At 33.0% G+C, this 14,931-nt stretch overlaps 1 protein-coding gene across 2 annotated transcripts; it reads right to left on the reverse strand.

Annotated features, from left to right (window-relative positions):
- Positions 1 to 794: 794 nt before the first annotated feature.
- LOC114312778 (uncharacterized) lies at positions 795 to 12,768 on the reverse strand. Of its 2 annotated transcripts, none has more exons than XM_082893660.1 (4): positions 12,309 to 12,709; positions 12,016 to 12,147; positions 11,711 to 11,907; positions 795 to 958 (listed from the first exon to the last, which is right to left on the reverse strand). In XM_082893660.1, exons 1-3 carry the CDS (start codon positions 12,603 to 12,605, stop codon positions 11,716 to 11,718), a joined length of 621 nt encoding a protein of 206 aa, XP_082749786.1. In that variant the 5' UTR covers positions 12,606 to 12,709; the 3' UTR covers positions 795 to 958; positions 11,711 to 11,715. The 2 variants fall into 2 exon arrangements, with proteins under 2 accessions (XP_082749786.1, XP_082749785.1); XM_082893659.1 differs by lacking the exon at positions 795 to 958 and adding an exon at positions 2,746 to 3,266 and having other exon boundaries at positions 12,309 to 12,768.
- Positions 12,769 to 14,931: the final 2,163 nt, after the last annotated feature.

The following is a 14,931-nucleotide window of genomic DNA, read 5'->3' on the forward strand; positions in this document are numbered from 1 at the left end:
AACACTAAAAACCTTTTCATGATGACATCTTGATGGATCAAAAGGTAAACTTGGGCCCTCAAGGCAAAGCAAGATGGGGATCAGGAAGTGTAGTAAACTGCTTGGTGGTAGGAGTGTTCACGACGGTTCAATTTGCTGTTTAAACCCGCCTGCATATTTGCAATTTGGAAAAAATTAAAACCCCAACCACCCGCAGTTCATATTGCAATTTATGCGTATAAGATTTGCGAATGTGCGCTCTGTTTGCAGATTTGATTTTTCCTTTAAAAATTTATTTTCGAGTTTCTTTTCCACATTTTTTAAATATTCTTTTTGGGCAATTTCTCGGGTCAAATAATCCTATGCCTAGTCCTAGGTGGTGGTGCTATTGACTATTGAAGACAGGAAAGCACTATGCACCTAATAGTTACACTTCCACCAACTCAGCCTAGGGTCTGATTCTCAATCAATGCACTATATCAACAAAATACACAGATGAATTCAATGATTTTGTTAATGTCATTAAGCAGAAACCCCATTTTAAATTCATGTGAGAAACAAAACACCAAACAAGTCATAGACACAATAAATAGACGTCAATCAGTTTGACACCAGCCTTCCATCACATGAAAACAATTTCTAGACACCTCGCACACTTTCCAATTCAACAACATGCATATCCGGCATCTCCAACGTCTAGGGTGCTTTCAAATTACGTTCTTTTACATGTTTAAAGTAAAATATAACTTAGACATGCAATCTGCTTTAGTTGTTATGTCATTCATTTCAATAATAGAACAGATCACACGATGACATTGTTCTATAAATATTAGTTTAGATATCAGTTAAGAATATTAGTCAATATCCACCAAATGCACAAAGATTCTAATATTAGATTCATTTTGTTCATAGTAACACACTTCCAACGGCGCACTGGGCCTCCATGTGCATATTACCTCCATGAAATCTTCAACCACACCTATGAATAACCAAAATATACGATCAGTACTCCAATACAAGCATCTAAAGCAACCACTTGTTCACCAATGTTGATTACAGAAAACACTTTTATGGCTGTTTTGTTTTCTATGTGATCAAAACAAATATGCGAGCACTTGCAACCTCAACTCTTATGTTGTGTTTGGATCATGAATTTGCGTAAGAATTTGGAAAGGATAACAAAAATGTGAGGGAAATGTGAATAAAATATAAGTTAAATTTTTTATTCATTTCCCTCGCATTTTCTTTTTCCTTTCCAAATCCCAACCTAAATCGATGATCCAAACACAGTGTTAGTGTTCAGTTATTGCTTCAACCTACTCTCAAGTTGCAAGTTATTAGTCTTGATTTTATTCAACATATGGTACAACATAGTGCAGTCGTTTGTTTAGACTATGGCCCTATAGGTAACCCATTATACAATTCAGACAATTTTCACATTTAGCATACAAATTGGTGTTGTCTCTTTCAGAATTTATTCATTTGAAGTTGTATCAACTTTTACGCACCCATCTCAACATTTTCAGGTCTGAAACCATGTCAGAGGATGGGTGGCTAAGATAAATCTAGAATATTTTGCATCCATGGAGTATGGGGAAAATAAGGTTACTCCACCGCCATGTGTCTAGGTAGATGGATGGAATGGTTGCCTAGTGGGTTACTTTGTTAATAAGAAGTTATGCTTTTGTTGTTGACTCTATTGCTGAAAAACTATGGGGGAAGAGTGGTTACTTTATTGATAAGAAGTTATCTTTTTGTTGTTAACTCTATTGCCAAAAACTATGGGGGTAGAGTGGACTGATTCATGTTATGTCTAATGAAATTCTTCTTCTTTTGATTCAGTTTTGGAAGGGAAGCCATAGCATTTTGGAGGCAAGCTAATGGTCCTAAAGTGGTGGGACTACAGACTTGACTTGTGGAAGGAAAGTCTAATAAAATTTCCTCGCTGGGCTAAATTCTTTAACGTCGTCTTCTACTATTGGAATGAGCAAGGGTTAAGCCACATTGCAAGCATTATGCAAATTCTAGCCGAATCAAAAAAGAGAATTACTTTTACCAAAATCTGTGTTGAGATTGAAGTGGGTAGCGAACTGGTGGAAAACTTTCACCTCGACAACAGGATTGAGAATTTTGAAGGGGTTTAAGTGTACCAACGGGTGCTCAACCAGTCTTTCGTTTATGCTGTACTCAGGAATGACTGGGGAAAGAAACCAAAAGTAAACTGGAGGCACGTACAGAAGCCACAGGGGAGGCCACAGCCATTGATGATCATAATGCCCAAAATGTGGGCAAAGATGATCTAATTCCAAGAATAAAGAGCAACCATTGGAGCAACATCAAAACTCAACCTAGGATGTGGCCAATTAGTTAAATGGGGAACATTATCATGAGGTAGGTTTTGATCAAGACCAACCTATCTATACCATACAGGTGATACCAGGCGATTCAAACAACTATGAAGTCTAGCAAATACTTTTGACAACCTGGAGATGTAGGAAGCTAATAACAAGACCCCAGGTCTATCTGTTCCAAATAAAAATAAATGAGGAAGGTTTTATCTTCAACTTATAACAATAAGAGTAAGAATGGGAAGGAAAGCCAACAGTAGCATAACATTAGTAGATACATACACCACAAATAAACTTGAATTCCTGGTTGGTATAAATGGAACACCAACTAGAGATACTTATTAACAAGTAATACAAAGAAATGATTTTTAAGAACGAAGTAAACATTACGTTATTAAAACAAGTTACACTCCAGAAATTGTGTAAATGTTCTGCATTGAAGTTATAGTATACAATAGTTCTTCACCACAATATATATAGACACATACATACATACAAGCATGCAAGAAAGACTGAAAATGAAAATTAAAATACTCATAATGAACTCTTTCTAATTGCACTTAAAGCTACTCAGATCTAAAGTTTTATCTTCTGATTACATAATGACTCAGCTTATTTATTTTTGTTTTTAATACTTTCTTCCTTTGGTTTCCTAATATCAGTTCAGGATATTGTTCAACATGCGGTGGTCATCTACTTTTCTTCTTTCTATATGGGACACACGGTCAAGAACAATAAAACTTCAAATACTACACTAGTAGAAATATAAAACATCCCTATTTGCTTGATCAACTATGGATAGATAAAATAAAAATAATTGCCCTGTGAGGCTGGGACTGTTCACTTAACATCTCAAAAAACTGTTGATGTAATCATTTGCAATTTTGTGATTCGGATGCATATCCAAGGAGGTATAGAATTAATGATAATCTGTGTATCCTGCCAAAAATGAAATTAAAAGAAAAATATTAGAAGCTTCAACTAAACTCAGCATTGTTGAAACCAACGAAAAGGAAGACAAAAAACAATTTGAAGTTGCATTGTGTAAATAAAATGCATACATGTTAAGAATCTGAAGCATAAGATCAAAAAGGCAATGCAGGGCATTGCATTAACATGAAACAATGATCCATATTTATCCCCAAAAAAAATAAAAATGATCCATTTGAAACCATAAATAATATGGATGTGCCGAAGAAAAAAGACAAAAAAGTATCATTAGTGCTAGAAAACTATAAATTATTTGTCAACAAAAAAAACAATGTGCTTATAGTAGCACATGAATTAGCCATTCACACACTTAGCTCATTCTCTGTCAAAGATGGGAAAGCTCCTGACCTCAATGGCTATAATTCCATGTTCTTCAAGAAAGCTTTGCCTATCATTTATAAGGATGTGATTTCTTCTATTACATCTTTCTTTTCTTTTTCTCAGTTCTGGTGCTATCTTCAAAGAGGTGAACTCTACTCTCATCACTTGGTTCCTAAGGTCCCTAATCACACCCTCTATAAGTGTATCTTCCCTAATAGATTGATGTTCCTCCTCCCTTCTGTTATTGATCTAGCCCAATCAGACATTGTTCTGGAAAAAGAATTGCGGTCAATATTTGAACTCGATTCATATTCTACACACATATTTCTGTCACAGAATGTATTGATATTGAAACAATCAATTATCACACAAGTCCATTAGCACCACAACCACTAGGCATAATCAGTGGCCAGCACTTTGCCATGAACTAGAAGAGATTACCCGAATATGGTGTATGCAATCATTCAATAAAATGGCCACAGTGAGTCGAAACCTATGATACACGGACTCAGGTGCGGGTGCGTATCTAATGGTTAGACACTTCAAAATTAAAAATTGGGGATACGTGGATATGGATCTAAATTTGGATATGACACTTCAAAATTAAAAATTGAGGATACGTGGATATGGATCTAAATTTGGATATGACACTTCAAAATTAAAAATTGAGGATACGTGGATATGGATCTAAATTTGGATACGGGTACGGAGATACCTTAAATTGTTATTTTTTTAAATATATTTATTATATGAAGATGAATTAAAAAAAAGTTAAAGAATAACAAATTTTGTTAAAAAAATAACAAATAAAATATAAATAATAAATAAAAATTATTTTAGACATAAAATAAATTATATTATATATGATAAAATAAATTATTTTTATTTTAGACATAAAAATTATAATATACAATATTTTTTTGAGGGAATATTATATAATATGAATACTATTATATATTATTATATTAATATCATTTATAAATAGAAAGCAGAGAAAAAGAACGGAAAGGAACAGAAGACGGTCAAAGAAGAAAAAAGAGAGAGAGGAGAAGAAGATAGAAGAGAGAGAGGAGAGAGAGAGAGAGACCAAAGGGGAATCGAAGCCCTAGGGTGGAATCGACTTTGAGATGTTGGTTTTTAGATCTCCTTTGATTCGGTCTAGTTCGCGACTAGGGTTCGCACTTCGATCTTGCTTCGTGACTCGACTTGCTTCGCCAAGGTGAGTTTCAGCCCTCTCTCTCTCTCTCTCTCTCTCTCTCTCTCTCTCTCAACAACCCTTCTTTCTCCTCTCATGTCAGCCGTGCTTGAGAAAACCATGTCGAATCCAACACATATCTCACACCCGTACCTGCACCCCGTACCTGCACCCATGTCGTGTTAACACAGGTACTCTGCCCTAAACCGGCGAGTCCATGTAACATTGGTCGAAACAGCCGAAAAATCCAGTAATGTACCGCTGTTTGTGTTAGCGTTAGCCATTGTCTTTCTCTTCCAAAGCTGAAGAAGTGAGGCTTCTACAAACTCTCACTAAATTCTCTATGCTGTGAATATTTTAGTATGTATATATACATGAACTACCTTTCTATGGTAAAGTGGCTCTCCGCATATCTCAAGAAAAGAAATGTTTTGAATTTAATAATGGAAGTAAATTCACAAAATTTTTTTAAAAAATGGTAATAACATCAATTTGGACCTGGACAATGGAAATGGATAAAAATGTACCAATGGGTGCCCACAGCCAATGATGATCTTAATGCCCAAAATGTGGGCAAAGTGACCTATTTTCCAGAATAAAGAGCAACCGTCGGAGCAAGGACAAAAATTACCCAGGATATGGGCAATTCGTTAAATGGGGAACATTATCATGAGGTAGGCGTTGATCAAGACCGACCTATATGTACCATACAGGTGATACCATCCTTTATGGGGGGCAACTCAAACAGCTATGGAGTTCATCAAATACTTTTGACAACCTGGAGATAGAGGAAGCTAAGAACAGGACCCCAAGCCCATCTAATCCAGATAAAAAATAAAAAGTGGGGAAGGCTTAAAATGAAAGGGGGCTTCCTTAATTTCCCTATACATTAGAAGGAAATCAAGGATCATATTATTCAAGGGAATAAAATGTATCTTTATTTCGGGCTCTTGGGAAATAAAGTCAGAAGTGTTAATAAGGATATGGTCTTCGAATCTATGAATGGAAGCTGGGGAATGTTGTCCAATTACAATGATCCACTTTGTAAAGGATATGGATCCTATGGAATCAAGATATGCTGAATGTAATGTGCATTAGTACAAATGACCGGGCTATTCATGTTAGTGCCAGAAGAAAATGGACTGCGAAGTTTCTGCCATGTATGGTGATAACGCTCCCCAAAACAGACTGGACATTGAAGCTATGGCTGGGCTATTCAACCAGCAGCCATGGTCTGTGGGGCTCTGTTAAATGGACCAGGTACATGCATGACTGCAATGACTGACAAATGGTCAGGTGCTTCGAGAGATTGATAAACCTCTCATCAATGAGGCTTGGACCATGAAATGAGGCAGAATTCCTAACTGCAGGAATATCTGACCACAGCCCTATCTTGGTTAAAGTGCTGTCTGCCCCTATTAAGCAAAATAAGCCCTTCAAATTTTTTTATTGTTGGGCTGACCACCCTGAATTCTTGAATCTTGTTGCCAGGGTTTGGAGAAATCATGTTCAGGGCACTCCCATGTTCTGTCTGCCAGAAGTTGAAAATGCAAAGTTGAGTTGAAGAAGCTGTGCCAATCTAACTATAGTGACATCACAAAAAAGGTGGACTGGAGGAAGTAAGATCTCAATTGGAAGCAGTCAAGAAAAGTCTTGATAGTAACCCTAAAGTCTTGAGTGTCTATTACTGATGCCAAGGAAATGCTAAGATGATCATTACTTATTTTCAGAACTTGCTAGGCCATAAGGGAGGTGGTACTACGGTATGCATAGAAGACATGAACTTGCGCTATAGTGATCAATTAAATGATGCTCAGAAACGAAACAAGGACGTTACTGTTGAAGGGATTAGAGAAACCTTGTTTTCTCAAAGATGGGAAAGCTCCTGGCCTCGATGACCATAAAATGCCATGTTCTTCAAGAAAGCTTGGCCTGTCAATTTAAGGATCTGCTTTCCTCTATTATATCTTTCTTTTCTTTTTCTTAATTCTGGTGCTCTCTTCAAAGAAATGAACTCTACTCTCACCGCTTGGTTCTTGAGGTCCCTACTCTATGAAGCATGGATACTTCGACGAACATGTCGTACTGGTAATGGGTACTGATACTTTGCATTGTATTTCTGCATACGCACAAGGTATACGAAACACGTATGCAAATTTTTTTCTTCTTAATTTTTGGCTTACCCTAGACACCAAGTATACTCCCACGCCATAAGCTGGAATAGTATTTTCTTCTATACAAAGGTAAAGTTAGTCTCATTGGACTTACTTTTTTACGCTTAGCATGATTTTAAAATTAAACATTAGCTTATAAATTATTTAATAAATATAGTAGCACTTAGTTTCAGTTTAGACTTCGCTTTTGGCATTAAAGATGAATTGTAGGGTAGATCTTAACAAACTACACCATTTAACTAATTTTTGCATTAATTCAAATTAAAAATAACTATTTTTTTACGAACGTACCCAGACGTACCCATACCTTACTTTTTTTAATTTTTATCATATAAACATACCCATATTATACATATACCCGTACACATGCTTCATAGTCCCTAATCCTACCCTCTAAAAGTGTATCTTCAAGATCTTGGCTAATAGATTGAAGTCCCATCTCCCTTTGGTTATCGATCCAGCCCAGTCAGCCTTGGTTTTTGGAATTAGAATTGTGGACAATATTCGAGCTCAATTAATATTCTACACACATATTTTCCATCACAGAAATGTAATGAATTGATCAATTACAACATAGTTCCATTAGCACCACAACCAATTGGCATAATCGGTGAACCCCAACGGGTTGGCTTGGTGGCAAGGCCTTGAGTCTTTGAGGCGTGCTCCCTCCAAAGTTCAGGGATCAAAACCCTTTCAGTGCTAACTGAATATGTTGTATGCAATCATTCAATGAAATGGCAACAGTGAGTCAAAACAGCTGACAAATCCAGCAATGTACTACCGTTTGTGTTAGCGTTATGTGTTATCCATTGTCTCTCTCTTCTCTCACTCTAATATATGTTCTCTATGTTGAGAATATTTGTGTATGTATATAAAGAAACTACCTTTCTATGGCAAGGTGGCTCTCTGCATACTCAAAGAAGAAGGGGAAGTTTTAAATTTAATGGAGGCAAATTCACAAAATTTTCCAAAAAATAGCAATGACATCAATTGAGGCCAAGGCTATGAATCTTGTAGACTGTAGTATTGTTTTTACTATTGGTACCATGCATATCGCTACCATTATGTTTTCTTGATTACCATTTTTGGATTTATCACCATAACTTCTAAAATTTATCATGTAAAAACCATATTTATTTATTTATAAATGTGGCATTTTTTTCAATGTAATTTGTATGCTGAAGAACATGTAACATTTTTACCATCTAATCATTCTTATTCTAATCATTATTTTAGAAATTCTCACTATGCTTGGTTACCACTTTTCAAAAACACTTTTCAGAAAATTCTACTTTCTTATTTTCCGTATTTTTTTATTTTTACTGAATTTTTTTAATATTTTGAGCAATTTTTTTTAATTTGTAGACATACCTAACATAAATATACTTAAAAAGTAAAAAAAAAATTGAAAAAAACCTCTTAAAAATTCACTAAATACCAAAAATACAAAAAAAAAAAAATACGAGAATTCAGTACATTTTTTGTATTTTTATGTATTTATTAATTTTTAAAATATTTTTTAACAAATTTTTTACTTTTTAGATACATCTAAGTAAGGTGCATCTAAAAAAGTAAAAAAAATGTTTAAAAATTTAAAAATATTCACTAAAAACAAAAAAAACACGAAAACCAAAAAACTCAGTTTTCAAAAAACTTAATTCAGAAAACTCAAACCAAACACACTACATAATTTTTTTTTAATCTTTTGTATTGTTGAGCATGCATACACCTGCAAGAGATGATCATGCAACAAAATAAAACCTTTTGTTTAACACATTTTAACCGGTACAACACACTTAAATTAAACAAGTCTCGATACTTCCCACTAGTTTTCCCGGTCCTGAAGTTCTTCCTAAGATGTTAAAGCAGCTTCAAACCTAAATGGCATTCATTCTCTATCTATCTACATGTGTCTAAAGTATATTGAGAAGACAAACATAAAAAACCGATGTAACCTTTGACAAAGATGGTGGGGCATGTTACAGCTTGACCTTACAATACAAATTCGCAGTCGTTGGTGATGGATAGCTACTGGCATCACCAACACTTCTCAATTCTTAGGGCTTCTTTGTAAGAACTATGAATATAACATGTATGCCCCAAACGGAACTGGTACAAAATGGCACAGCTGGACTATGCTAAAAATTGCTAAGATAGCTGAAAACAATCCAATAACTTAACCGGCACTGGATCGAAGGTCTTCTATACCATTTTTCTAGTGTAACAATACATTTCGAACAGTATAGGCTGGCACGATACAAGATTCACGACCTTGGTTAAGGGTGATAAATCGCTAACTATAAGGGGGAGTTTTAATAATTGCTTCATAGTTTAAACTTTTAAATAGTCATGTGATAAAAATGGAATTGTTTAACATACTGATTTTTTTGGATAATTTGGGGAAAATAAAATTCTACAAAACTTCAAATTGAGGGGAACACCAAATATTGTTCTCCCTTTAAATATTAGTATAAATAAATTAATAATGCTTCTGATACAAAAGTAAAGCCATTGTCTTTATCAATAAAATTCAAAAAAAAAAATAAAAAATCCCACCATATTTAAAATTAACATACCCTTTATGATCCTAAAGTCATATTATATCATCCTACAGTCAAATAATGCTTAGTCCAAACCTATACATATGGAGAACTAATTCTGGTGGCAAATAGATCATTTGATGATGTTGTCAATTTTCTGTTTCCTATTAACATAAAATAGGAACCATTTTTTTTTATTTTTTTGTAAAAAACATAGAAAGGTGTGCACAAATACTTTGAAAACAAATAAAAACAAAAGCAAAGACACATGCTTGGTGAGTTACTGAAGGTGAAGGCCGCTGGTGGAGGGTGGCCAGAGGTGGTTGCAAAAGTGCCGTTAGAGATCACAGGGGGTTGCCGAAAGGTGGCTAGAGGTCAAAAGGGGAGACGGACAGTGGCCGGGGGTCTCAATGGGAGAATGGCCAGTCCCTAGAAGTGGTGGATAATGGGGGTGGCAAGAGAGAGAGGCTAGGAAGCACGAATATGGATACGGATACATGATACGACAATATGGATACGCTGATATGCCAAAATCTAAAAAAGTAGGATACGGATACAGCGGAGATACGTTCGTAAAACAAAAAAAAAAAACCATTTTTTATAATTTTAAATGTAATATGCATGAATATGAAACCTAAAGCAAATTAATAATTAAAGAGAGGGATTCATATTAAGCTAAAAGTCTTCAAACAATCATAAAACATCCAAAACTAAAAGCAAATGCAAATGCAAATTAAACATTGGCCTCGTTTGGTAGAGCTGTGGGAAAGTGATTATAACTTATAACCTAACAGCTTATAGTTTATAGCTGTGAACATAAGCAGATTTTTGACTTATAAATTAAGCTTCTCCTTCCCCACTCAAAGAATAAGTTAATTTTTGACTTACAAAAATTTATAAGATGTATTGTTAAACTGAATCAAACACATCAAAATAGCTTAAATTAAGCTAAAAGCTGAAATAAGCTGGAAATAAGCCCTACCAAACAGGGCCATTATCTTTACATGCCAACACTAAAAAATGAACGAGCGCAGAGAAAAGAAACGTGAAAGAGAGAGAAGTGAGAGAAACAATAAGGATACATCAATTTGACAAATTCTATTACTTTAACTCTCACTATATTTCTCTTATCAAAGAACTAAACAAAGCATTAGAAGTAAAATGTGTCTTCGAGTATCCGATACTTCAAAATTAAGTATCCGATACTTCAAAATTGAGTATCCAATACTCCAAAATTAATAAAAAATTAATTAAGAAGTACCTGATACGTATCCGCGAGTATCCAAGGAGTATTCAGTGTGTTTGGTTTGAGTTTTTTGAATTAAGTTTTTTGAAAAATGAGTTTTTAGTATATATTTTTAACCATTTTAAACATTTTTTTACTTTTTAAGATGCACCTTACTTAGATGTACCTTAAAAGTAAAAAATTTGTGAAAAAATATTTTAAAAAATTAATAAATACATAATAATACAAAAAAATGTACTGAATTCTCGTTTTTTTTATGTATTTTTTGTGTATTTTTAATATTTAGTGAATTTTTAAAAGGTTTTCTTCACAATTTTTTTACTTTTTAGGTATATTTATTTTAGGTATGTCTAAAAAGTAAAAAAAAAAAAAAATTGCTTAAAATATTCAAAAATTCAGTAAAAACAAAAAAAACACGGAAAACAAGAAAGTAGAATTTTTTGAAAAGTGTATACGTCTCCCTTTTTGAAGTATCTGTGCTTCATAGGAGAGGAGAGAATGAAAACTCATTTTCAAGACAAATGAAAACACCCTTTTTTTTATTACAATTTTTGAAATTTTGAAATCAATTCAATTTTTTTGGAAACGAACACAGTATACCAAATAAATTTCCCATTTCCCATTTTCAAAAAAATGAAAACAAAACCAGTAATTAGAATGTATAGATATAAGAATGTTTCAAGAAATGAAAATCTTGTAAGCTGCAAATTGTTATCTGTCTTCTATAAGTACTTACTAAACATCATCAAATAAGCATAGAAATAATATGCCACTAAAGCAAACAAAACTTGATATGAACACAAAAAATACTTCATATAAAATCAAAAAATAAATGCCAATAGAGAAGGCATAGAAAGCTGCCACACCGATAAGCATCAATACATAGGTACTAAGCATACACTATGTAGTTAATTTACCTTGACTAAGTGCTAATTTTCAGCCTACTAATTAGTACGTCAGTATGGCCAATCCCATCCCAAACACAAGCCTGAAATTCCATAGTACCACCATCAACAGCATCAGCATCCTTAACATCGAAGGTAATATAATACATAAACCCAGCAAATAAACCCCTGTTTGCCTTCACAACCTTCACAAACTCCAGATTCTTAAGCTGCACACATATTTTCCAACATATATTATGAACAACAAAGGCTAATTCTCAAACCAAACAAACAAACAAAACAATGAAAAAAAACTTTAATTGAATAAAGAAATACACCTCTTTGTCATTGTATTGCTTGAGCGCCAATTCCGCAAAAGTTTTGAGATCGTCGGCAATCTCATCGAGGTTAAAAACCGGCGATGTTCCACCACACCCAAACGAGCGTGGGAAGCACATGACATCAAAGCCCTGTATATGTATATGCATATGTATACATGTATTGTAAGCCCACAAATTCTATTACATTACAACAACAATAATATAAAACATATATATATATAGGATTTTGAAGAAAATACAGACAAATGAAAGAGGGAAGTATTAAGAGAAGCTAGATAAGATATACATACATCACTTTGGGTTAACTGTCTATCGTACTCTTGGAATTCCTTATCAGTAAACTCATGCATTCCATCACTATCATCTTCCACATCTGAATCATCATCGTAGTTATAGAATACGATTTTAGATCTAGGGTCTTCTTTTTCTTCTTCTGCTGATGAACAAAGCGCTGATGGTGATGGTGATGGTGATGGTGATGGTGGAGGTGGCGGGGAAGCGTAACCATCGCACCTTTGCTTCTTCGCCGGTGAATCTCTAATCTCCCATTTGGAATCGTTCCATTGGATGCAGAGATCGGAAGCCATACCTTCCCGCAGAGAGAGACAATACAACAATGAAAACCTAGACAGCAGACACAAGTAACGTAACCTAACCTAACCTAAACCTAACCTAAGAGGTAATTATAGCGTATTTACACTGGGAGGTGAAAAGAAAAGAAAAAAGAAAAGAAAAGAAAAGAAAGGATAGGATTAGTTAGGTTATAAAAGAAAATAAAAAAAATAAAATGGTTGTAATTTTTTTTTTTTTTTTGGATACAGAAGGAATAAAGAAAACAAATGGTTGTAATTTCTTTTTTTTTTTTGGTTAGATTTTATTAAGAGAAAAAAAAAATATTTTATGTTATATTATTAAAATAATTTTTTTATATTTTCAATCATTTTATTTCTTTTATTTTTATAGGAACAAAATTGGTATTATGAAAATAATGATTTCTTTTCTCTTCCAATCTCTTCACTTTAGGAAAGATTGAAAATAAACTTATAAGAGAAATGAGTTTATCTCAATTTCTCTCAATTTCTTCCTGTTTCTCTCCACTTAAGTTATCTAAATAAGTAACAGAAATACATATCTTTCTATTTATTTTCTTTTCTCTCAAAATCACTCAATCCAAACATAGTGTTAGGCTATTTTAGAAGTCGGTAAAACGCTATTTGTTTTTCAAAAAATATATTATTATTTTATTATAAAAGTATGAAAGATTTGTCATATTTTCTATTTCTTTTAAATTTCAATTTTATATTCTCAAATCTAGGGTAAACTACAAATATATTCATTGAAGTTTGTTTAAAGTACAGATTGTTCCTTATAATTTGAAAAATTGCAAATATTTCTTGTTAAAATTTTTTATTTAACATAATTAACTAAAAAAAAAGAAATTCATAATTGTTCTTCTATACAATAATAAAATTACCTAAATTATTAATTGAAACATATTTATAACATCATTAAAAACTGTTAATTGACTTGATAATTTATTAATAAAATAGGCGATTTGTTATGAAATTAGTAACCTCGTGGGGTGAAATGTAATTTCCAGAACTATAGGGGTGATTTGTATTTTAATCAAATCTTAAGGGTGTATTTGTAATTTACCCCTCAAATCTATTATTTTTTTTAAAGTTATAAAGAGTCTATATAAACTTTCTTTTTCTTTATTTTTAGAGGTAAACACTTAAAAACTACGACCTTGTTTAGTTTGCTTTTGATAGAGTAATTTTGGAGAAATTTTTTTAAAATTTTATTTGGTTTAGTGATCTTAGAAAATAATTTACAAAATCACTTTCTCTCTCCTACACGTCAATCAATCTTTTTTTCTCTCCCCTCTCTCATTCTCAATCACTTTTTTTCTCACGCAATCTACTCAATTACAACAAAATATCAAATCATCCCAAACTCTAATACTCCAAAACTATTTCCAAAATATACAACCAAACAAACCCAAAAAAAAAAAAAATTTAACTCTCTTCCAATTTTTTTTTTTGAAAATTTATCTCCCAAAACCAAACCAAACACACCCGATATATCTCATTTCGAGAGTCCTATATAAATATAAACAAACTGTCTCCCTTCTTATCAAAAAAAAAAAAAAAAAAAAAGGTCCCTATTTTTTATATTGATGATTTTTTATATTGATGATGATTGAACAACAAACCAATGCCATGCTCTGCTATTCTCTTTTCGTGTGTTTTGTAATTGAGCAAGACATTTACTCATCTATGATGAACTATGGGTTTGTTTCTTTCCAACTGAGTTATGTCAATAGGATCCTCTTTTTTTCGAGTACTAGGCTTGTTCTTGTGAAGGCATTCTGCTTTGGATGTTTCAAGATCAATTCTCATGAGAAGTAGATTTATATACCTTCTCTTACTAAAAAATAATTATTTTTTTTATTTTCTGTGTCTGCTTCTATATTGATAGACATAATATTTATAATTGTCTATCATGGATCAAATCACTGTGAATAATTTTGGTTGAATCTTAAAGTTATATGCTTTCATTCGAGTTTAAACAGAGGAAAGGACATAAATTTTTTAAATAGAGATTTGTGCTGCATCTCAAAAGTTCACATGTTATTTTCATACACTTTTGTTTTGTGTTAAATTATACTTTGTAACGCCTCGAAATAATTAACAATAAAACTATTCACAATATTAATAAATGGCAATACATTTCTGAATATGATATCTTTACATTCACATGACTCAATTGTACAAAAGATGACACATGCAACTATACATTCATAACCCCTAACCTTGAATCTATAGCATTTGCCATAAACAAGAGATATGCAATAAAGATTAAACAGATATCTTTATACCCTAACGACTACAACTTTCCAAGGCGGTACTT

Source organism: Camellia sinensis, chromosome 11 (assembly GCF_055761805.1).
Source record: "Camellia sinensis isolate YWXY chromosome 11, ASM5576180v1, whole genome shotgun sequence".
NCBI classification, from domain to species: Eukaryota; Viridiplantae; Streptophyta; class Magnoliopsida; order Ericales; family Theaceae; genus Camellia; species Camellia sinensis.